At 41.6% G+C, this 26,262-nt stretch overlaps 1 protein-coding gene across 1 annotated transcript; it reads right to left on the bottom strand.

Moving 5' to 3' along the window:
- Positions 1 to 17,837: 17,837 nt before the first annotated feature.
- Positions 17,838 to 19,010, bottom strand: LOC124679464 (peroxidase 2-like). The gene is made up of 3 exons (XM_047215214.1): positions 18,807 to 19,010; positions 18,487 to 18,678; positions 17,838 to 18,398 (listed from the first exon to the last, which is right to left on the bottom strand). The coding sequence occupies exons 1-3, from the start codon at positions 19,008 to 19,010 to the stop codon at positions 17,838 to 17,840; spliced, it is 957 nt and encodes a 318-aa protein (XP_047071170.1).
- Between the last annotated feature and the right edge of the window lie 7,252 nt (positions 19,011 to 26,262).

Genomic DNA, 26,262 nt, shown 5'->3' with positions numbered 1-26,262 from the left:
ATACTTGTGATTATACCCCTTGCAAGCATCCGCAACTACAAGAAAGTAATTAAGATAAATCTAACCACAGCCTTAAACTCCGAGATCCTCGCGATCCCTCCCCGCTTCGATATACTAACGGGGCTTAGGTTTCCGTCACTCCGGCAACCCCGCAATTAGCAACCGAATACAAGATGCACTCCCCTAGGCCCATAAATGGTGAAGTGTCGTGTAGTCGACGTTCACACGACACCACTAGAAGAATGACACCACAACTTAAATATCATAACATTGAATATTACTCAACCATAATTCACTACTAGCATTTAGACTTCACCCATGTCCTCAAGAACTAAACGAACTACTCACGAGACATCATATGGAATACAATCAGAGGTGATATGATGATGAATAACAATCTGAACATGAACCTTGGTTCAATGGTTTCACTCAATAGCATCTACAACAAGTATAGAATAACACCGGGAGAGTTTCCCTATCAAACAATCAAGATCAAACCCAAATCGTTACAGACGGTGACGAGGTGCTGCGGTGGTGATGGCGGTGTAGATGGTGGAGACGATGATGATGATGATGGAGATGATGTCCAGCTCGATGACGATGGCGATGGCGTCGATTTCCCCTCCGGAGGGAATTTCCCCGGATTCCTCGCCCGCCGGAGAGCTCTTTCTCTCTCGGTGTTCTCCGCCCCGCAGGCGGCTGTAACCCTTCGTGAGGATCCCTCCGTGGCTTAGGTTTTCGGGACGAAGGAGTACGCGAAGAAAAGGAGGCGAAAGGGTCGTGGGCCCCCGAGCATAGGGTGGCGCGGCCAGGGCCCGGGCCGCGCCGCCCTATGGTCCGGGCCCACGCGTGGCCCCTCTCTTCTTCCCCTTCACGGCTCCCTCCGTCATCCGGAAAAATAGGAATTTTCGTGAAATTCCCTTCCGCAGCCGATCTTCCGAAATATTGCGTTCGACGGTGCTTTTTCCAGCGAGGAATCCTCGGCTCCGGTGCTTGATCCTCCAATGATGATGAAACATGCAAAATAGATGAAATAACATAAGTATTGTGTCCCAATATGAAATATATCAATGAATAACAGCAAATTATGATACAAAATAGTGATGCAAATTGGACGTATCAACTCCCCCAAGCTTAGACCTCGCTTGTCCCCAAGCGAAACTGAGCTCGAGAAACAAGACCACATGTTTATGGAGTGAAGAGTCGATAAATAAAATACGGACAAGAAGCATCATATTCATTCACACAAGACATTCTAATAAACAACTTCCTCATATAACTCATCTTGAAATAAGTAAAGAGAAATCACAAGTAAAGGTGCATAAGAAATCATAATTGGTGATGGCAAACTTTGTTCTTGGTCAGAGAACTACTAACGGATTGTACTTCTAAGCAAAGCTTTCATATTAGATTTTATAGCTGAACTTTCATATTCAAGCATGACAATCTCTTCATAATCATTGATAACTTCAAAGTCATATTCATTCAGATAAAATTGGTACTAAACAAGAAAGTATAAAAGACATGATCAACTGAATCATAGCATAAATGATTGGTTCACAACAACTCAATTGCTTGCTTAAGATAGAGGGAAATAGGTATACCGACTCAACATAAAAGTAAAAGACAGAGCCCTTCGCGAGAGGAAGCGAGGATTAAATCATGTGCTAGAGCTTTTCAAGTTTTGAAATCATATAAAGAGAATAAAAGTAAAATTTTGAGAGGTGTTTGTTGTTGTCAACGAATGGTAGCGGGCACTCTAACCCCCTTGCCAAACGAACCTTCCAAGAGCGGCTCCCATGAGGGACGGCATCTCTACCAGACAAGGTAGATCATCCCCTTCTCTTTTGTTTACACATGTATTTTAGTTTTATTTAGGATGACACTCCCCCCAACCTTGGCTTTCTCAATCCATGGCTAACCGAATCCTCGGGTGCCTTCCAACATTCACATACCATGAGGAGTGTCTATTACAAAATTAAGTTGCTTACTGATGAATCAGAGCAAAACATGTGAAGAGAATTATTAATGAAAGTTATTAATTGAGGCTGGGAACCTCATTGCCAGCTCTTATTGCAAAGTTATTGGGTAAGCGGATGTGCCGCTAGTCCATTAGGAAAAGTTCGCCCAACAAGATTGAAAGATAAAACACCACATACTTCCTCATGAGCTATAAAACATTGACACAAATAAGGAGTAGTAGTTTGAATTATTTAAAGGTAGCACATGAAGTATTTACTTGAAATGGCAGAAAATACCATGTAGTAGGTAGGTATGGTGGACACAAATGGCATAGGTTTGGTCTAAGGTTATGGATGTATGAGAAGCATTCCTCTCGATACAGGTCTTTGGCTAGCAAGGTTTGATAGCAAGCATAAAGGTTGAGGGAAACAAACAAATATACATATGATAGAAACAATCATGCATCTTTCTCATAAGCACAAGCAATTTTAACTTAAGAATACTAAGCATAGAGATAATGGAGTAATGTATCTAAGTGTATTTCTCTCTTTTATTAAACATCAGGATGTTGTTGCTATTGACCAATGCTAAGTTTGCCAAAACCAAATAGATTTACTTAGTGTTCCCAAAGTGATATCAATACTCATGTCAAGAATAATCATATAATGGAGATTGCAAACTAAAATAAGGTGTGCAAAAAGTAAATGATAAGACTTCTCATTAATATTCCATAACGATAACTCACACCAACGGATACATCGATAACTAACTAAGAGAGATACTTCCACATTGCATACTATTCTATATAATAACTTCCCTACTCATGATATGACACTACTTAATAGTAAAAGATAAAGGTGGTGGTGATGTGATACCGCGGCACTCCCCCAAGCTTGGAACAAACCAAGGGGATGCCAATACCGACGATGAATTACTCCTCCGGTGATGATGGCGATGGATTCCTCTCGCGCTTCATAAGGATCTCCTTCGACTTCGACTTCTCAATTTTGCAATTCGCACCAAAACCTCGAAAAGACTCATTGTTATCCGAGTGTGGCGGTGACGGCCTTGTGCTCGGGATTTGAGTAATATTCCAGACATCTCGCGAAGCCGCTGGTTCTCCTCCTGAAGTATCTCCACTTCCCTCCTTAGAGCACGATATTGATCACAAAACTCATCAGCAACCCGTATTGCTTCCTCCACACAAGGGAAAGACTCGAGGTCCAGAGCAGGCGGAAGAGCTCCCTGCAAGTTATGAGAAAAAGAACGCCCAGTGTTAACCGATCCCACCAAGATTGGCTTACTCCTCGTAGTTTCCCACTCTCCTTTTGCTGATGCTATCTTCTCCTTATCCTTATTGATCCTTTCATCTATCTCTTCCCTCCAAGGCCCCTTGTCTTTATTGTTGGAGACCATGGTGCTTCTAGATCAAAACAAATCTGGCAGAAAACAGCTCGAAACAAAACACGACGAGAAAACGATATTACGGACCTCCAGGGGTCCGGGGGAATTATATAGCAAATATTTTTACGACAAAAGGAAGATTCCAGGTCGAAAACGAGTCGGAAAGGGCAACGAGGCGGCTGCACCATAGGTCGGCGCGGCCGAGGTGGGGCCCGCGCCGGCCTATGGTGGCACGCCCTCGCGCGTCTTTTCCACTCCGTTTCGAATCCGTAATTTTTCATATTTTCCAAAAACAGCAGAAATAATGTTCGGAAAGGTAAACGCGGACTTTTTATTACCTATATCGTTACCTATTCAAAGTCCAGCTTCGGCGGATCGTCAATTTGTCCTTTGATGAAAGCCTCCGGTGTTTCCACTTGAATAATATCAACATCAACATTATAAGAATCGCCCGAGATATAATGCTTGAGTCTTTGTCCATTCACCACTTGTGTGGCATTGCCTTGGAGAGAGCTAATTTTAATTGCTCTCGAACGATACGCCTCCTCAACAACATATGGTCCTTCCCACTTCGAGAGTAATTTCCCTGCAAAGAATCTGAGACGAGACCGATACAATAGAACTTGATCTCCAACATTAAATTCTCTTTTAATGATCCTTCTATCATGCCACTTCTTAACTTTTTCTTTAAAGAGTTTAGCATTTTCATAAGCTTCACTCCTCCATTCATCTAGAGAACTTAATTGCAACAACCTCTTATTACCGGCTAATTTAGGATCTTTATTTAGTTCTCTAATGCAGCCCAATAAGCTTTGTGCTCTAGTTCTAAAGGTAAATGACAAGCTTTTCCATAAACCATTTTATAAGGCGACATTCCCATAGGATTTTTATAAGCAGCTTCTATAAGCCCATAGTGCTTCTTTCAACTTACTAGCCCAATTCCTTCTAGATTTATTAACGAGTCTTTCCTAAGATAGCTTTAATCTCTCTATTTGATAATTCTACTTGACCACTAGTTTGAGGGTGATAAGCGAAGCAATTCTATGATTAATACCATACTTGGCAAGAGTTTTTCTAAAACCTCCATGAATGAAATGAGAACCTCCATCGACTCATAATATATCTAGGTACTCCAAATCTAGGAAATATAATATCTACAAGCATTTTTATAGAGGTCTCACCATCAAGCACTTTTTGTAGGTATAGCTTCTACCCATTTAGTAACATAATCAACAATGACAAGTATATGAGTGTTACCTTACGAAGCGTGGAAAGGACCCATGAAGTCGAATCCCCAACAATCGAATGGTTCAATAACAAGAGTGTAATTCATAGGCATTTCATTGCGTCTAGAGATATTACCAACTCTTTGACATTCATCACAAGATAAAATAAATTTCCTTGCATCTTTGAAGAGTGTTGGCCAATAAAAACCTGATTGTAGAACCTTTTGCGCGGTTCTATCTCCAAACGTGATGTCCTCCATAAACACTTCCATGACATTTATTCAATATCTCCTGTTGTTCATATTCAGGAACACATCTTCGCATAATACCATCCACTCCTTCTTTATATAAGTGTGGGTCATCCCAAAAATAATGCCTCAAGTCATAAAAGAATTTCCTCCTTTGCTGAGTTGAAAAGGTTGGAGGCAAATACTTCGAAACAATAAAGTTAGCATAATCTGCATACCAAGGGCTCTCTCGCGAGCTCACCTTTATTACAGCCAATTGTTCATTTGGAAAACTATCATTAACAGGAACAGGATCATAAGCAATATTTTCCAATCTAGACAAATTATCGACAACAGGATTATCGGCACCTTTCCTATCTATAATATGTAAATCAAATTCTTGCAACGAAGTACCCATCTAATAAGCCTTGGCTTAGCATCTTTCTTTGTCATAAGGTATCTAATTGCAGCATGATCAGTATGAATTGTAACTTTTGAATCAACAATATAAGGTCTAAACTTATCACAAGCAAAGACTACGACTAACAATTCTTTTTCGGTTGTAGCATAATTTCTTTGAGCGAGCATCAAGAGTCTTACTAGCATAATGAATAACATTTAATTTTTTATCTACTCGCTGTCCAAGAACAGCGCCTCACGACAAAAATCACTAGCATCACACATAATTTCAAAAGGCAAATTCCAATCGGGAGGTTCAACTACAGGAGCAGCTTGTTAAGGCTTTCTTTAAAGTTTCAAAAGCTTCCTTACAATCATCATCAAAAACAAAAGGTACATCTTTTGAAGAAGATTAGTAAGAGGCTTTGAAATTTTAGAGAAATCTTTAATAAATCTCCTATAAAACCCAGCATGACCAAGAACACTACGAATACCTTTAACATCCCTCGGATAGGGCATCTTCTCAATCGCTTCAACTTTAGCTCTATCAACTTCAATACCTTTCTCAGAAATTTTATGTCCCAATACAATTCCTTCATTAACCATAAAATGGCATTTCTCCCAATTAAGAACAAGGTTAGTTTCTTCACATCTCTGCAAAACTTTATCGAGGTTTCGCAGGCAATTATCAAAAGAATTCCCATAGACAGAAAAATCATCCATGAACACCTCTACAATACTTTCGCAAAAACCATGAAAAATAGCAGACATGCATCTTTGAAAAGTAGCAGGAGCATTACATAAACCAAAAGGCATACGCCTATAAGCATAAGTTCCATAAGGACAAGTAAAAGTGGTTTTCTCTTGATCTTTAGCTTTAACGACGAATTTGTGAAAACCCGGAATAACCATCAAGAAAGCAAAAATGAGTATTTTTAGACAATCTTTCTAGCATTTGATCAATAAAGGGTAAAGGGTAATGATCTTTCTTAGTAACTTTATTAACTTTTCGAAAATCAATGCACATTCTATACCCTACAACTATTCTTTGAGGAATAAGCTCATCATTATCATTAGGCACAACAGTCATTCCTCCTTTCTTAGGAACACAATGCACAGGACTAACCCATCTACTATCAGCAATAGGATATATAATACCAGCTTCAAGGAGTTTTAATACCTCATTCCTTACCACTTCCTTCATCTTCGGAATTAGACGACGTTGATGTTCAACAACAGGCTTTGCATCTTCTTCCATATTAATAGCATGTTGGCAAATAGAAGGAGAAATCCCTTTCAAATCATCAAGAGTATAGCCAATAGCTCCTCGGTGTTTCTTCAATATTTCCAATAACCTTTCTTCCTCAATTTCTGAAAGCTTAGAACTAATAATAACAGGATATATTTTCTTATCATCAATATGAGCATATTTAAGATTATCATGTAAAGGCTTTAGATCAAAAACAGGATCTTCCTTCGGTGGTGGTGTTGTACCCGGATCTTCCACCGGTAAATCATGCTTGAGAATAGGTTGGCGACGAAAAATTTCCTCAAGCTCATCTCTTTCTTTCCTAAAAGCTTCACTTTCACTATTCTCCAAATGTTGCTGCAAAGGGTTATTAGGAACAAGAACAATAGATGCACACTCGCTCCATTTTAAAATCATTACTAGGCAAGTCAACTTTATAAGGAGTTTTGGTAAATTTAGAAAAGTTAAATTCATAAGGTTCACCAGCAAATCTAGTCAAAATTTTCTCTTTCTTACAATCTATAATAGCTCCACAAGTATTTAGAAAAGGTCTACCAAAAATGATAGGACAATAATCACTAGCAAGCAGAACTAAGTACCAAAAAGTCAGCAGGATATTTAATCTTACCACATAGAACTTCCACATCTCGAACAATACCAATTGGAGAAATAGTTTCTCTATTAGCCGGATGAATAACCACATCAATATCTTCAAGTTCACAAGAACCAATTTCGTGCATAATCTCCGTGTAAAGTTCATAAGGTATAGCACTAACACTTGCACCAATATCACATAAACCATAATAGCAATGATCACCAATTCTAACAGATAGCATAGGAACACTAACTTGTTTGGGTTTATTAGGATGTGAAACAATATTAGAAGCATCTTCACAGAAAATAATATGACCATCCTCCACATTCTCAGTCACAAGATCTTTAACTATTGCAACAGCAGGTTCAATTTTAATTTGTTCTTCATGTTCTTTAGGTTTCTTTTCACTTTTATTAACCGCACTAGATATGACAGAGTACTCCTTCATTTTAGCAGGGAAAGGAGTTTTTTCAATATAAGCTTCAGGAATAACATTATCAACAGTTTCAATCACTACACATTTGTTTACAGATGAATCAATTTTATCTTTATACGGTTCATGATACTTATCAAAATTCTTCTTAGGCAGTTCATAATGAGAGGCAAAAGCTTTATAAAGATTTGCAACAACTTGGGAATCAAGACCATATGTAGCACTCATATTACGAAATTTATCAGTATCCATAAAAGTTTCAATACATTTATAATCATAAATTATACCTCGATTCTCTATCTCTCGTCGTTCTCCCATCCTTCGATATTTTCTTGGATCCGATCAAGAAGGTCCCTTTTAAACTCTTCATTCTTGCGTGTAAATGATCCAGTAACAAGAAGTATCCAAGCAAGGTCTTGTCTTGAAAAGAAAGTCTTGCATAGAAATTATCAATAATAACATTACCAGGAAGCTCATGAATGGGGCATTTGAGCATTAAAGACTTCAATCTCCCCCAAGCTTGGGCAATACTTTCTCCATCATGAGGCCAGAAATTATATATGCGGTTCCGATCTTTGTGAATTTCACTTGGAGGATAAAATTTGGAATAGAATAAAGGCACAATGTCCTCCCAATCAATAGAATCACCATTCTTCAGCAATTTATACCAGTGCGCCGCTTACCGCACAAGCGATATAGTGAATAGTTTCTTCCTAACTTCATTCATGGAAATACCCGCACATTTGAATAACCCGCATAATTCATGCAAAAATAGTAAATGATCACCAGGATGGACGAGTTCCATCCCCTTCATAGCGGTTATCCATAACACGTTCAATAATTTTCGTAGGTATTTTATATGGTACTACTTCCTCACCTGGCGCTTCATCCACTACCGTTGCGATAGTAGTAGATTTCCCAAATAGAAATTGAAGAGAAGATCTCTCCATAATGATTATAGCAAGCAGTGCAGAAATAAAATCAGCACAAACGATAGAAGGTTTTCCTTACCAATTCCACTTACCAATAGCGCTTCACTCACCGGCAACGGCGCCGTAAAATAGTCTTGATGACCCACAAGTATAGGGGTGTATCGTAGTACTTTCGATAAATAAGAGTGTCGAACCCAACGAGGAGCGAAGGTGTTGACAAGCGGTTTCGATGAAGGATTCACCGTAAATGCTCACAGTACAAGTATTCGGGGGTTTTGATATTGCGTATAAATAAAGTACAAGTAAATAAAATGCGAGAGAAATAATTGCAGCGAGTGGCCCAATCCTTTTTAGCACAAAGGACAAGCCGGTTTGTTTACTTATAATGACCAAACGTTCCCCGAGGACACACGGGGATTTTAGTCTAGTGCTTTCGCTACATACGAGCTGATTAATCTTCATTGTTTTGATAAGTGTTGTGTGGGTGAACCTATGCTAATGCACCGCCCTTCCTAGGACTAATACATACTTGTGATTATACCCCTTGCAAGCATCCGCAACTACAAGAAAGTAATTAAGATAAATCTAACCACGACCTTAAACTCGAGATCCTGCGATCCCTCCTCGCTTCGATATACTAACGGGGGCTTAGGTTTCCGTCACTCCGGCAACCCCGCAATTAGCAACCGAATACAAGATGCACTCCCCTAGGCCCATAAATGGTGAAGTGTCGTGTAGTCGACGTTCACACGACACCACTAGAAGAATGACACCACAACTTAAATATCATAACATTGAATATTACTCAACCATAATTCACTACTAGCATTTAGACTTCACCCATGTCCTCAAGAACTAAACGAACTACTCACGAGACATCATATGGAATACAATCAGAGGTGATATGATGATGAATAACAATCTGAACATGAACCTTGGTTCAATGGTTTCACTCAATAGCATCTACAACAAGTATAGAATAACACCGGGAGAGTTTCCCCTATCAAACAATCAAGATCAAACCCAAATCGTTACAGCGGTGACGAGGTGCTGCGGTGGTGATGGCGGTGTAGATGGTGGAGACGATGATGATGATGATGGAGATGATGTCCAGCTCGATGACGATGGCGATGGCGTCGATTTCCCCTCCGGGAGGGAATTTCCCGGCGGATTCCCGCCCGCCGGAGAGCTCTTTTCTCTCTCGGTGTTCTCCGCCCCGCGAGGCGGCCGTAACCCTTCGTGAGGATCCCTCTCGTGGCTTAGGTTTTCGGGACGAAGGAGTACGCGAAGAAAAGGAGGCGGAAAGGGTCGTGGGCCCCCGGAGCATAGGGTGGCGCGGCCGGGGCCCGGGCCGCGCCGCCCTATGGTCCGGGCCCACGATGGCCCCTCTCTTCTTCCCCTTTCGGCTCCCTCCGTCATATGGAAAAATAGGAATTTTCGTGAAATTCCTTCCACGATCGATCTTCCGAAATATTGCGTTCGACGGTGCTTTTTCCAGCAGAATCTCGGCTCCGGTGCTTGATCCTCCAATGATGATGAAACATGCAAAATAGATGAAATAACATAAGTATTGTGTCCCAATATGAAATATATCAATGAATAACAGCAAATTATGATACAAAATAGTGATGCAAATTGGACGTATCAGGAGGTGCGTCCAAACATGACATTGCAGTCACCAATCCAGACCATGATTTAGATGCAATGATGCAGCTTTGAATTTTGGATAATGACCGATTGAATTTTATGTTGGCAACGGAACAAAGAAGGGACTTCGAGTGACATGAAACAAAATCAGAATCAATTTATCTCGATAACGTTGTACCAGATAAATATTGAATATGTCAGACTCCTAAAAAAGCAGTTGACACAAACAAGGAACATATAACTATATAAGAAGAAAATGAAACAACCTATTCAGTTTTTCTTCAATAAGGGGCGCTTTATTATTCAAAAAATTTAAGTATTACATCCAACTCTGCATAACTAGGATGCACACAGCCGTTTAGAGTCTAGTATAAATCTAAAAGAAATACAAAGAACGATGTGAAATGCCAACTACTGTAAAGCTCCGTTGGCTTCAATCTGCCTGCTATGCAGCCACCCATGTTGGGAATTAAACTCTGTGGCCGTGTTCTCCAACCGTGTAGACACCTCCATAAAGAGGTCTCGATCTTCTGAACGCTGAAGTGGCGACCATGAACTGAACAAATCTAAACACTGGTAAATAACCTGCATGACAAAGGAGTTTTTGTCATTAAAAACCTTGTCATTTCTACATATCCAAAGAGATCATGCTACCGCAATCACTCCCACTCTGATAATAGTTCTATACCTAGAATCCACCCTTTTAGCCAATTGCCAAAGATGTTTGCAATGCTACGAGATGGATAGAAGGTAGACCCTATCTGAATGATTGGCCATATAGATCTAGCAAGCCGATAATTGAAGAAAAGGTGTTCTATTGTCTCTTCTTCATGACAGAACACATATTTCGTACAACCATGCCAGTTGCGTTTTACAAGGTTATCTTTAGTAAGAATCACACCTCGATGAAGATACCATGGAAAGACCTTAGTTTTGAGAGGTATCTTCATCTTCCAAATAGATTTATTATTTAATACCGGTTGTGTTGGTATACACAGAGCTTTGTACATGGAGCTGACCGAAAATACACCATTCTTGGTGAGACTCCAATGAAATTCATCCGTCCCCTGAACCAAGAGGATTGAATCCAACCACTGAAGCAGTTTGTTCCAAGCGACTAGTCGGGGACCAATAAAATCACATCTGAACGTCATAGAGAGAGGGGAAGATTCCAACACCTTCTGCAAGGTATCCCCTTTATGGCGAACAACACTGTACAAAGCTGGATACTGTTCGCGAAGAGTGGTTGTTCCCAACCATTTATCCTCCCCGAACCATATCTCCGCCCATTCTTAATGGAGAAAGAACAAAACAGGAAAAAGTATTTTTTAGTTTCCATGATGCTAGCTCAAAAATGCGAATCACCTGGTTTCCACAGAACCTGAGAGATCGCCATTGAGCCAACATACTTTTTCCACAGTAGTTGTTGCCAGACACCATCCACCGTTAACAACCTGGCCATCCATTTACCAAGCAAGGCCCTGTTCTTAACTTCAAGATCATGAACACCAAGTCCACCTTGATCTTTTGTACGGCATACAACACTCCATTTACTTAACCAGTACTTTTTCTTCTCACTATCTCCTAGCCAAAAGAATCTTGATCGGAAATAGTCCAATCTATGTAAGACTCCTTTCGGTAATTGGAAGAAAGAAATCATATACAATGCCATATTTGTGAGTACTGAGTTTATGAGGACTAAGCTTCCTCCAAGGGATACTAATTTTTATTTCCAGTTAGTAAGACGTTTTTAAGTCTTTCTTCAACTATTTTGCATTCAGCCAATGTGAGTCTCCGATAGTGAATCGGAATACCAAGATAGCTGATTGGAAAACAACCAATCCCACGGGCGAATAATTCAGTGTACAGGTTGGCATCATCTTTGGCGTCACCGAAACAAAACAATTCACTTTTATGGAAATTAATCTTAAGACCTGACAATTGATCGAATGCTGAAAGAATTAATTTCAGATTACGTGCCTTTTCCAAGTCATGATTCATAAATAGAATTGTGTCATCGACATACTGAAGGATGGATAAGCCCCCCATCAACCAAATGGGGGACTACTCCTTCAATTTGCCATCGATCTTAGCGCGCTCTATTATAATTACAAGCATATCCGCTACAATGTTAAATAACACTGAAGATAGAGGATCACCTTGCCTGAACCCTTTTCTGGTTTGGAAATATTGGCCAGTGTCATCATTGACTTTAATGGCAACACTTCCACCAAAAACAAAGTTATTTATAAGAGCACGCCAATCCTCAGAAAAACCTTTCATCCCGAGGGTTTGCTGAAGAAAAGACCACTTGACTTTATCATAGGCTTTTTCAAAGTAGATTTTGAGTATGAACCCATTCAAGTTTTTGCGATGCATCTCGTGGATTGTCTCATGCAAGAAAACCACCCCATCTAGGATGTATCTTCCTTGCATAAAAGCAGTCTAAGAAAGGCGCACCACTTGATTTGCCACTAAATTTAGTCAAATAGTAGCAAATTTTGTGAATATTTTGAAACAAACATTTAGAAGGCATATTGGTCTGTATTGCTGAATCCTTTCCGCATTATTAACTTTCGGTAGAAGAATGATTTCACCAAAATTGATACGGAACAGATCCAGCTGCCCCACATGGAGTTCAGCAAACAAATCCAATAGGTCAGACTTGACAATATTCCAAAATATCGGGTAATATTCAGCCGGAAAACCATCCGGACCTGGCGCCTTATTATGCTCCATCTGAAACCCGCTTTTCTTATTTCCTTCTCGGAATACGGGGCGGTTAAAATAGCATTTTCTTATAGAGACACTTGGGGGATATCGTCAATCCTGGATTCATCCATGGATACATCCGATTCCTCCGGGCCGCCAAAAAGACCTTTACAATACGATGTAATATAGGACTTTAGTTGCTCATGACCTTCGATCAGTCCCTCGTCCTGAGTAAGAGAATGAATGATTTTCTTTCTATGTCGACCATTGGTGACGCTATGAAAGTATCTCGTATTCGAATCTCCTTCTAACAAGAACTGGGCTTAGAACTGTGGTACCATTTGAGTTCCTCCTCACGAAGTAAACCGGCTAACTTAGCATTGTATTGACTTTTAAGATCAATCTCCTGCTTGGTCAACGGTCGTACCTCAACGAGTGCCTCTAAGTCATCAATATTTGATGATAGGCTAAGTTTCTCTTGTTTGAGCTGACCCGCCGTTTGCCTAGCCACCTCCAAGGTATATACGCAACGAGCGTAGCTTGTTATTCCACCTTTGAATTGGGGTGTTCCCAACAACCGGCTTGTCCCAAATAAATTTAACCATGTCCGAGAAGCCATCCCGATTGAGCCATCCAAGTTCAAATTTGAACGGACTTCTCCGTTACGGTAATGGTGTCCCGGTAGATAATAAAATTGGAGCATGATCTAACAAAGCTTCAATCCGAGGAAGGACCTGTCCCGAGACTAGAGAAAATTTAACTTCCCAATCTGAGTCCATCAATACTCGATCCAATTTCTCGTAAGTAGGCTCTGGGAGACTGTTCGCCCAAGTGAACTGTCTCCCACCCATTGAGACCTCTCTCAAATCCAGGCTGTCAATAACAACGTTGAATAAGAAAGGCCGATGGGTGTCAAATCTGCTCCTACTTTTCTCGCGAGGTATCTTAGCAAGTTAAAATCACCACCTATCATAGGGTGTGGATTGTCCTTTGCTAAATTAACGAAGAAAAGCAGGCTTACAACATCCTGGGCAGCCCCATAGACGGAAACCAACCTCCATATGAAATTATTATTCCGGATGTGAAGTTTAATATGAAAGTCACCCCCGTAATTGTCCAAAATTTCCATAGTCGTAGTTCGGATCCCAACTATAAGCCACCAGAATGCCCCCGAGGCGGGCGGAAACCCAAGCAAAGTCTTCCCCGCCTCAAAGGCGATTTAGAAAACATGTCGAGTAATTCCGCTTGCCGGTCTCGTAGATAGCAACAAAATCTAAAACATGTTCCCTAATGTTTTCAGCGATGTGTAAGTGTTTAGCCAAGTCCTTCAGACCTCTGATATTCTCAAACATGACATTCATTTGGAAACACTTGGAGATTTAGTCACATTTGCCTTTTTATTTGGCCATGCATTACGTTTAATAGAGGAGAGTCTGGATTTACGCTTAGCTGCTTGTAATTCAATACAAGAGCCCAACACGCCATCATCTTGACCCACCTCCGATACCTCTCCAACTAGATGTGTGAGTAGCTGGCCGTCTGAAACGGCGTACACTTGCTCATCATCATCATCATCATCATCATCATCATCATCATCATCATCATCATCATCATCATCATCATCATCATCATCATCATCATCAGATAGAGAGGTATCCGACTTGCTTGAAAAATCGTAGGAGTAAATTTTAATATATCAAACTCCATACGTCTAAGAGCATTAGCCTAAACAGAAATATAACTAATGGAATTTCCCAACGAAAAGACCCACATTATGGAGCTTAGAGGCCATGAGTGGTGTTGGAAAAGTTAAAAAAGACTTTGAACTCTTAACGGTACCTGAGAAGTTGAGGTTGGTCTCCGCCTTACGACGCATGGCCTTTGCTAACGAATCCTCATCCGTAGCAGCGGCCCCATCGATGCCAACGACCTTTTTCAGTTAAGCCCACAACTCCTAAATTCCCTTGCTCACTCAAGATGCATCTATCTTCAGAGTGCTGTAGGCATTGAGTCCTTGACTGCACCTTGTGAACTACCATGCCAGCCTCCTCACGGTCGGTGAGAGCGCATTGTAGGATGCAGGACCAGGGCGATGACAAGGGAGATCATCGATGGTGTCGCTAGGCGAGCATACTGAACCACGATGACACCGAGAACCACGTGCACCGACGTTGAGGTTGCATATTTGGGTGGTAGTTGGCAGGTGTGGTGTTGCGCTCGTATGGAGCCGAGGGTGATAGGGGCTGAGAAGTTGGAGGCGGCTCGGTTTTAGATTTAGTTTTGTGGAGCCGAATCAAGCTATTAAAAAATAGTTGAATGCTCGCGCGTTGCCAACGTCCATTTAATTTTTCTCTCATCCCTTATGTACATCTTTCTATACATATTGATGTATATAGAAAATAAAACCATGTAGTATACTTAGTTTGCACTCAACATCTTTCTTTAAATATAATAAGCATAAACATAGAATTATGTTGTATACGTCGGATCAATTGGATAATTTTGCTTGAAATGTGAACCTGCCCCTAAGTCAATGACAGAAAACGGAAACATAGATTGTGATAAGTCAATGCTACACATGGATACAATGGACACACTATTTCTTCTACCCTAGAGTTAAAATATGATATGAACAGTTGACCATCAGCCAGTAATGTAAGACAAGGGAAAAATTGAAGCATAATACTCATAAAAAAAAGGACATCCATACTTGATCCGTGTTAGAAGATGAAATGTTCCCCTGTACTCTATTTCTCTTATCTGATGATAGTAAATAATTCCTTGGCATGCATATAACTTGGTCTAACACTTCTTTGGCAAAGCTTCCGAAATACTAAAACTTGGTCTAGCACATGGAATTTAGGAGGCCGTCCCATGTATTAGTAATCTTATATTTGAATAATCTGTCTATAGAGGTTATGAGGTCTAATTGTAGTTTATGACACTAACAACATAGTGTAGTATGGAGAACCAACCTGAGATTGAATGGTTAGGAGGGTGGTTGTACCCCTAGCCCACCAGAGTTCAAACCCCGGGTTTGACATTGGTGTCTCATAAATGCGGAATATTCTTTCAGTGAGAGACAGCGTTCCCGTCGACAGCGAGACCCCTGTGGTGACTTCGTCAATTTCAAGATTCGATCTACCGGCTCAACTTAATTATCTATCAGCATATCGCCAAGTGCCAGCCAACTAATGGATGCCTAGTTTCCTCATATTAACACTCAACAAAGAGTGGACTTGTCTACTGCAAAGACATTAGGTTTCGACCTTTAATTATTTTTTCCTCCCACTCATGCAGCACCGCATGAAACCAACATTGGATCTGTGATAAAATCATCTTGTGAACCAAAAAAGAATTTTTTTCAAAACACAAGCGAAAGTTAACGCTTAGCTCACATCTGGCCTGATTCCAGCGAGATCGGTAGGACACCGTATAGAAGACTATAAATTCTCAGAAAGCTAGCACACACAGCAGTTATGTGAATCGTTGTACATAAGTGGTTTTCTAGAAATGATATATTTAACAAACAAAGTGGAACTAATTTTTTGCAGGTTATCCGGCGAGCTGCCCATTCAATTCAACAATGGCTTTTACTCCTCCCAGTGGCACAGCGGGAGGATATGGTTATTAGATGCAACCGGATGCTAGTGGTTGCTCAGGACTTCTTTTTCCAGGCTACTGGGTGGCGGCATCTTAATAGAATAGCAAATGCATAGCTTTTCTGTTTGCCATATTTTCAGTTGGTTGATTCTTGTATCGACCTTAGCTATTCCGGGATGTAATAAGTGATGATGATTTGGTTGTGACTTGATACTTTGTTTTAATAAAGCAAGCCGTGTGCATCTATTGATGGCAGAGGCTGAGGCTATGCTCTTTTATCGAAAAAAAGTGGTCTTCTAGTTTTGTGCATAGGTTTCGTACCATTGCAGACTGCACTTTGTGTAGGTACTTAAACAAATAAACCTATTTTGGAGCTCGGAAAATGAAAATTAAATTTTTCGTGGCTAGAATAGAAAAACTCATAAAGGCAACAATCGGCAAAGTCTTTGCCATGTGTTTTGTTTTGATTTTTCGGCATTTGTCTGCAGTCCTCCAGCCGCTAAGCCGCCGAGCTGACCGTCCACGATCAGCGTTGGTTGCTCGGGACTTTCGAGACGGCGGACCTCACGGTTCCTGCGTACGATGCATCGGCGTAAAGGTACGGCCGGCCGCGGTCTGTGATGAACTTCCCCGATGTGGAGATCTGCGCCGAGGCGGAGCTCCTCACGCCAGAGGTGCTGGTGGTCACCGGAGGATAAGGAGGATTGCCTAGCACACCGGCAGCTTCGGAAGAAGAAGAAGAAGAAGAAGAAGAAGAAGAAGAAGAAGAAGAAGAAGAAGAAGAAGAAGAAGAAGAAGAAGAAGAAGAAGACCGTTCGTAGTGTTGAATTTGAAGTGCTCAAATGTTTCCTCTTTCAATAAAATGCATCATCTTGTAATCCACTCGTGTCCTAAAATACATCGTCTTGTAAACCAAACCTTACAGAGGTGATGTAAAATAACACGTTTTGGTGGTGTAAAACTCATAGGGCACCCGTTTTTAATGCTCTATTTTACATCATCTACTGAAAATGCTTTAAGAGATGACGTGCTTTTTCTACCATTGTACATGCTATTTAAAAGTGTAACCACATCACTGTCCACCATATGTGTTTTGGTTCTCGCTTCTCTCACTGGCACCTAGGGTTGATTGCAATATTGACCATAGAAGAAGTAGTTCCTCTGTTTCCATCGGAGAATTATCTAGATTGGTATGATGAATTGATGATGGTACCGTCACTCGAAGTATGATTGAGACAAAGGTAAGCAATTAATTCTCCATGCATGCCTTCGCACGGGAATTCGTTACACATGAGGACGCACGAGTGCAAGTATGCACGGGTACAGTACAATACAACCACCACACATTCACATCGTACGTATACAAGTATGCTGGTGCTGGTACGTACTGGCCGCCGAGGACCTTATTTTCTTCATGATGAATAGCACCAGCATTGGCGACGCCGAAATTACGAGTTCACCTTGGAGCAACTGAGCCTGATCTGGCCCTGCGTCCCCGTCTTCGGCGCGATGTTGCCCATGTTCACCATGGCCGTGGCGAAGGCGCTCCCGAACGCCGCCGGGTTTGACGCGAAGCTCCTGACGGTGTTGTCGGTGCTGCCGCCGTTGAACAGCACCTGGTCGGAGTGAAGGAGCCCCTTCTGGGACAGGAGGTTGCTGTAGTAGGCGTTGTCGAACGCGTTGGGACTCGTCCTGTCCAGCGGCGCTAGGCTGCTGTCGCCGGAGCCGATGAGCTGCGGGCAGTTTGCCTTGAGCGACGTCGCGAAGGCCGTGTCGATGTTGGTATCGTTGTAGATCCTGTCCCGGAAGTTCTTGCACTGCGACTGCCCGATCGTGTGGGCGCCTGAGAGAGCGACCATGTCTGTTACGCTGAGGCCCTTGTTGCTGAACTTGGTGGTGAGGCCCTGGAGATCGGAGGAAGGAGGAGGCAGGTCGTTTTCTGCATTTGTCTTGCTTGCGGTGGTAGAGTCCCTCCTCCCCAGAGGAACTATCCAAGAGGGCCCTCCAAGCTGTGCTCATGGCATGCACAGAAATTAGTTCCAAATCACAAGCGCGAGCAATTAAACCATTGGATCGATCGCATGACCGCGAGCTTACCGCAAAGACGGAGTCACGGGCTGCGACGGCGAGGATGTCGGCGCAGGAGACGGTCTGCTTGCACACCGCCTCCACCTGGGTCTTGGCGTTGTCGATGACGTTCATGCCTCGAATGGAACCGGCGTTCGGAGCTGCCCCCTGCTCGCCGACGAAGCTCCCGGTGTCCGCCAACAGAACAGACCCATCACAGCCCTGGTAAGAAGTTCATAAATCAAAACCTAACCATGGCTCAGCTGTGTGCACATACAAGCTGTTCTTTTACAGTGTGAGTGTGTGACTGTATAAGAGTGAACTGATCACGCTAAGTGGGAGTTACTCACATCGACAAAGCAGTCGTGAAAATGCAGCCGGACCAGCGACGCCCCCATGCGGGGTTCGCTTCTCACGGCGGCCGTCACGACACGCCTGATGGTGGACAGGGCGTCGGGGCACGACGTGTCGTAAAACGTGGGCGACAGCTGCGCCGACGCCGCCGAGGCCATTGCCACGACCACCAGTAAGCTAACAAAGGAGGTGGAAGCCATGGCTAATTAAGCGCAAAAGTGTGCTTTTGGCTCACTTTTTTTTGGGTTGGCCGTGGCTTGATGGAGAACAATACATCGCACTGAGCATATATATAGCCAGAGGTTTTGGCGCCACGGCTAAAACCTCCAAATTCTGTAGCCTAACTGGTACATGGATATATGCTCGCAAACATCTTCGTCGATCAAGGATACCCCACAAACCAATACTATTTGCCGGTTTCGGTCGAGATGCATGGTTAGCATGCAAAGTTCTTACATATTGATTTGATTACCAGTTTAGGACAACCTATTCGTCAAACGGCCAATACCAACTCTGCATTATCCGTGCAAATAATCAGCTGTATTATTCGGTCAGTGTATGCAATATTGCATATGGTCAGTTCGATCGGGCCTTAAGATAACGATTAGGCGAAAGCATGCACGCCAGTGACATATAATATGTGCACCATCAGCTGGATACACATTACATGTTTCACGTGTGGTTTGTCGCTAAAGCTGGCAATTTGACCCATGTATCCATTATTCCATTGGCATCTGACCTGAATGGAACGTTAGCATCTTTTCTCCTTCAAAACCTCGGTCGATTCTCAATAGTCCATATAGAGTCCCATAACTAGGTAGTACCTATAGGCCGCGTACACTTCTAGGGGGGCAGCTTGGGCGAAACCCTGGTTGCCGTGCCTATGTCTTCCTCTCCCAGTAAATCCTGCTGCAGTGCCGCCGCTACAGAAAGTGCGGGGAGGGGGGAGGGGGGCGGGGGGGGGGGGGGGGGGTAAATCATCCCCGCCGCATGAAGTGGCTGGCCTCTCGTCCGCAAGGAAAAAAATCGTCAAAATTTCGAACGAAATTTGCAAAATTGATGGATATCGACAATGGCCGAGAATATGTAATCTTGACCGAAAATATTGCATCAAGTTGAATTCATCCGCGATACTGCAGTTCAATAAGAGATAGAGCATGTTTCCAGCATATAATTTGCTGTTCTACAGTGGTTGGAGGACTACCTATTGTAGGTAGGTTATGAGATCGTTTCCTCACCACATCATTTTATTTTTCGAAAATAATTTGAATTCCAGACTTTGAATCTGCCTGAAATATTTGAAAATTTTCTACGAAACTTCATTAATTTCTCAAAATTCGTGAATCTCTGTGAGGTGCGAAAAATACAAAATCTAAATGTTAAACCCTGCTCGTCCCTCCCGATGCGGGACCTCTGGCCTAGTGTGATGTTCGACCCTCGACCCTAGATGATGTCGCGCTGGGCAGAGCTAGAAAACCGAGGGCATAGCCTCTGGAACTTTTTGTTAGCCGTTGCATGGTTGCGGTGGCTTGAATGTTTAGGCATACCGCTACATTTTGATAGGTTTAGAAGGTTACAACCTCTATTAGAGAGTATGTAGCATAGGGTCACTCGCTGGCTGGAGAACTTGTTGTCCTCTACTGCTAAGAGGATTCCTATCCAAGCATATATAGCTAGTGTTCATATCTACTAGGATGGTTGGCACGGCGACACGCCGCTCCCGTGGTGTTGACTTCTTGGTGTATACAACTAGTTTAGATCAATAAAATAAGGTATGAAATAATCAATAATATAATATAGTAATATTCCTCTCGAATAAAAGATGAGATGAATAGTGGAGGTAGGGTGATGGTGAGGTGATAAATAAAATAGGCGAGAAATAATGGAGTATGCCCGTATGGTGATCATAAGGCGATTAATAGAAGAAGGTATGGCGTGGTCAATAAAAGAACACAATGTATGTATACTCTAACAAAGAGATGGTGAATAATATAGCATTTTTTGCGATGAATAATGAAGCTTTTTTACGCTATTGTGGAAGAAGGTAGTAGTATTCCTGTAGGACGATCTTGAGGCGATCAATAGAAGAATACAGTGTTAATTTTCTCAAATAAAAGACGATGTTCATCCTTGCGAAGAGAATAGACATCATCAATGATGATAGGGTTGGATGAGGTACCAGTAGTGTACAAGGAGGAGATGTGGCCCTTATCATGGCATATGTAGCACGTTCTTCTCTTGTCCTTCTTCTCACTAGATTTCTCCACGGTAGGAGCATTGGCTTGATTCTTTTGGTAAGTGGCCTTTCTTCAACCCGTGGTTGAGCATGGCCTTGAACTTGATGTCTCTTCCCTTCTTTCTTCTCACTAAGAGGCTTGTTCTTCAATGAACAACATCTAACATGATGCCCTTTAATTTTGCACTTGAAGCAAGTAATCTTGGCCGGGTCATTGACTTGTACTTGGCCCTTATTCTTCTTGTTGTTCTTGGACTTGTTCTTGTTGTTGGATTTGAATACAAGTCCACTCTTGTCATGGGGGATTGTTGCACACTCAACATCTTGTCAAGTTTGCATTTCCCTTAATGACTCTTTACCAAGTATTTCTCCAAATAAGTGATTTGGGCCTTGAGCTCTTTGATTTACTCTACATGGTTAGTAAAAAACAAAAGTACTAGAGAAAGTAGAACCTTCATTGTTAGAGAAACAAGGCAAGGAAGATAATTCATCACAAGATTTAGCAATACGGTGTGTGGATGAATTACTAGGACTAGCCCTTGACAAAATAGCATTTTGAATAGTAGTGCTAATTTGCACATGAGACTCACGAGATGTTACCTTTGACATATTAGCCTCATGAGATAACTTTAGCCTACCATGGGATGTGATGATGCTTATCGTAATGCCGACTTCACACTGTTGGGGAACCCAAAGAGGAAGGTATGATGAGCACAATAGCAAGTTTTTTCTCAGTAAGAAACCAAGGTTTAATCGATCAGTAGGAGAAATGCGTGACTTCTGAAGGTGTTGCTAGCGGACTAGTGGCATGGCACAATACCAGCGTCAGCAACAACGTGGAACCTGCACACAACACAACCAAAGTACTTTGGCCCAACTTACAGTGAGGTTGTCAATCTCACCGGTTTGCTAAACACAAAGGATTAGACGTATCGAGTGGAAAGAGATGTTTGCAGTAATTAAAGAGAACTTGGCTTTGCAGTAAGAAACAGAGCATGATTGCAGTGGTTGAATTTATCAGTGTAAAGGAAAGTACCGGGGTCCACAGTTCACTAGACCTGTCTCTCCATAAAGATAAATATCATGTTGGGTGAATAAATTACAGCTGGGCAATTGACAGAATATCGACCATACATGACAAGATGGTGATGCGCGTAGATGTACATGTCCGTTGGGAACCCCAAGAGGAAAGTGTGATGCGCACAACAGTAAGTTTTCCCTCAGAAAGAAACCAAGGTTATCGAACCAGTAGGAGCCAAGAAGCACGTGAAGGTTGTTGGTGGAGGAGTGTAGTGCGGCGCAACACCAGTGAAACCGGCGCCAACGTGGAATCTGCACAACACAATCAAAGTACTTTGCCCCAACGTAACAGTGAGGTTGTCAATCTCACCGGCTTGCTGAAAACAAAGTATTAAGTGTATCGAGTGGAAGATGGTGTTTGTTTGCAAAGAACAGTTAAAGCAGTAGAATGTATTCAGATGTAAAAGAATGGACCGGGGTCCACAGTTCACTAGAGGTGTCTCTCCAATAAGATAACTAGCATGCTGGGTGAACAAATTACAGGCGAGCAATTGACAAATAAAGATTCAATACATATCAACGATGATTACTATGTGATTTAATCGAGGCATTACGACAAAGTACATAGACCGCTATCCAGCATGCATCTATGCCTAAATAATCCACCTTCAGGTTATCATCCGAACCCCTTCCGGTATTAAGTTGTAAACAACAGATAATTGCATTAAATATGGCGCGTAATGTAATCAACACAAATATCCTTAGATAAAGCATCAATGTTTTATCCCTAGTAGCAACAGCACATCCACAACCTTAGAACTTTCTCGTCATCGTCCCGCATTCAATGGAGGCATGAACCCACTATCGAGCATAATTACTCCCTCTTGGAGTTACAAGTATCAACTTGGCCGAGCCTCTACTAGCAACGGAGAGCATGCAAGAACATAAACAACACATATATGATAGATTGATAATCAACTTAACATAATATTCTCTATTCATCGGATCTCGCCAAACACAACATGTAGCATTACAAATAGATGATCTTGATCATGTTAGGCAGCTCACAAGATCTATAACAATGAAAGCACAAGCGGAGAAGACAACCATCTAGCTACTGCTATGGACCCATAGTCCAAGGATGAACTACTCACGCATCAATCCGGAGGCGGGCATGATGATGTAGAGCCCCTCCGGTGATGATTCCCCTCTCCGGCAGGGTGCCGGAGGCGATCTCCCTGAATCCCCCGAGATGGGATTCGCGACGGCGGCGTCTCTGGAAGGTTTTCCGTATCGTGGCTCTCGGTACAGGGGGTTTCGCGACGGAGGCTTTAAGTAGGCGGAAGGGTAGGTCAGGGGGCGTCCCGAGGGGCCCACACACTAGGGCCGCGCGGCCAAGGGCCAGGCCGCGCCGCCCTGGTGTGTCGCCACCTCGTGGCCCCACTTTGTCTCCCTTTCGGTCTTCTGGAAGCTTCGTGTAAAAATAGGCCCCTGGGCGTTGATTTCGTCCAATTCCAAGAATATTTCCTTACTAGGATTTCTGAAACCAAAAACAGCAGAAAACAGCAACTCGCACTTCGGCATCTTGTTAATAGGTTAGTGCCGGAAAATGTATAATAATGTTGTAAAGTATGTATAAAACATTCAAGTATTGTAATAAAAGTAGCATGGAACATAAGAAATTATAGATACGTTTGCGACGTATCAAGCATCCCCAAGCTTAGTTCCTACTCGTCCTCGAGTAGGTAAACGATAACACAAATAATTTCTGAAGTGACATGCTACCAACATAATCTTGATCAACATTATTGTAAAGCATATGAGATGAATGGAGTGATCTGAACAAAAGATTGCAACAAAGATAATGACTAAACAAATGAATCATATAGCAAAACTTTTCATGAATAGTACTTTCAAGACAAGTATCAATAAGAGTTGCATAAGAGCTAACTCATAAGCAATAAATTCTAAGTAGAATGCATTGAAGCAACACAAAGGATGATTAAGTTTCAGCAATTGCTTTCAACTTGTAACATGTATATCTCATGGATATTTGTCAACATAGAGTAATATAACAAGTGCAATAAGTAAACATGTAAGAATCAATGCACACAGTTAACACAAGTGTTTGCTTCTAAGATAGAAAGAAGTAGGTAAACTGACTCAACAATAAAGTAAAAGAATGGCCCTTCGCAGAGGGAAGCATGGATTACTATTTTTGTGCTAGAGCTTTTTGTTTTGAAAACATAGAAACAATTTTATTAACGGTAGTAATAATTCATATGTGCTATGCATAATACTTCCTACAAGTTGCATGTCTCATGCATAGAGTACTAATAGTGCTCGCACCTTGTCCTACTTAGCTCGGAAACAATGATTCTCATCGCATAACATATGTTTCAACCAAGTGTCACAAAGGGGTACCTCTATGCCGCCTGTACAAAGGTCTAAGGAGAAAGCACGCATTGGATTTCTCGCTTTTGATTATTCTCAACTTAGACATCCATACCGGGACAACATAGACAACGAGATAATGGACTCCTCTTTTTTAATGCTTAAGCATTCAACAACGATTAATATTCTCATAAGAGATTGAGGTTGTATGTCCAAACTGAAACTTCCACCATGATACATGGCTTTAGTTAGCGGCCCAATGTTCTTCTCTAACATATGCATACTCAAACCATTTGATCGTGAAGTCCACTTACTTCGGACAAGACGAACATGCATAGCATCTCACATGATATCCAACAAAGATAAAGTTGATGGCGTCCCCAGAAAACATGGTTACCGCTCAACAAGCAACTTATAAGAATTAAGACACATAACTACATATTCATCACCACAATAGTTTTAAGCTATTTGTCCCATGAGTTATATATTGTAAAGCTAAAGGAATGAAATTTTAAAGGTAGCACTCAAGTAATTTACTTTGGAATGGCAGAAAAATACCACATAGTAGGTAGATATGGTGGACACAAATGGCATGGAGTTTGGCTCAAGGTGTTTGGATGCACGGGAAGCATTTCCTCTCAGCACAAGGTTTGGGCTAGCAAGGTTGTTTGAAGCAAACACAAGTATGAACAGTACAGCAAAACTCACACAAGAACATATTGCAAGCATTATAAGGCTCTACACTGTCTTCCTTGTTGTTCAAACACTTTACCCGAAAAAATCTAGACTTAGAGAGAACAATCATGCAAACCAAATTAAACAAGCTCTACAGTAGTTCTTCATTAATAGATTAAACTACATGATGCAAGAGCTTAAACATGATCTATGAGATCTCAAACAATTGCCAAATTGCCAAACGATATGCAGCATTTTCCAATTCCAACCAAATAGCAATTTAACGAAGCAATAAGCTTTCGCCATGAACATTAAAGCACAATTAAGAACACAAGTGTTCCATATGAAAAAGCGGAGCGTAATATCTCCAATATAAGAATGGCGGGATCCAACTTTATTCAAAACAAAACAAAAATAAAAACAAACCGACGCTCCAAGTAAAGAACATAAGAATGTGACGGAATAAAAATATAGTTTCACTAGAAGTGACCCGATAAAGTTGTCGATGAAGAAGGGGATGCCTTGGGCATCCCCAAGCTTAGATGCTTGAGTCTTCTTAAAATATGCAGGGATGAACCACCGGGGCATCCCCAAGCTTAGACCTTTCACTCTTCTTGATCATAGTATATCATTCTCTTCTCTTGACCATTGAAAACTTCCTTCACACAAACTTCAAGCAAACTCTTTAGAGGGTTAGTGCATAACCAAAAATTCACATATTCAGAGGTGACACAATCATTCTTAACACTTCTGGACATTGCACAAAGCTTCTGAAAGTTAATGGAACAAAGAAACTCATTCAACATAGCAAAAGCGGCAATGCGAAATAAAAGACAGAATCTGTCAAAAACAGAACAGTCCGTAAAGATGCATCTGGAAGGGGCACTTAACTTGCTCAAATGGAAAAACTCAAAACTAATGAAAGTTGCGTAAATATCTGAGGATCATGCTCGTAAATTTGCAGATTTGTTCGACTTTTTACAGAGACTTCTGCGAGAATTCGTGACAGACAGCAATGCTGTTTCTGCGCAGCGATCCCAAATATAGCATCAACTTTAACATAAAAACTTTACTTGGCACAAAAACATGATAAGAAGAGGTTGCTACAGTAGTAAACAACTTCCAAG

The sequence above is a fragment of the Lolium rigidum genome, chromosome 7 (genome assembly GCF_022539505.1).
Source record: "Lolium rigidum isolate FL_2022 chromosome 7, APGP_CSIRO_Lrig_0.1, whole genome shotgun sequence".
Lineage (NCBI taxonomy): Eukaryota > Viridiplantae > Streptophyta > Magnoliopsida > Poales > Poaceae > Lolium > Lolium rigidum.
Note: the sequence above shows the minus strand (reverse complement) of the source record. Positions and strands in the feature narration are given on the sequence as shown.

What these genes read in the sequence shown, in the direction of transcription:
- LOC124679464 (XM_047215214.1), bottom strand. Translation starts at nt 19,010, where the DNA reads ATGGCTTCCACCTCCTTTGTTAGCTTACTGGTGGTCGTGGCAATGGCC. An exon ending in TTCACGACTGCTTTGTCGAT is followed by an intron (nt 18,679 to 18,806) that starts GTGAGTAACTCC and finishes ACTTCTTACCAG; the next exon opens with GGCTGTGATGGGTCTGTTCT. An exon ending in CCCGTGACTCCGTCTTTGCG is followed by an intron (nt 18,399 to 18,486) that starts GTAAGCTCGCGG and finishes CCATGAGCACAG; the next exon opens with CTTGGAGGGCCCTCTTGGAT.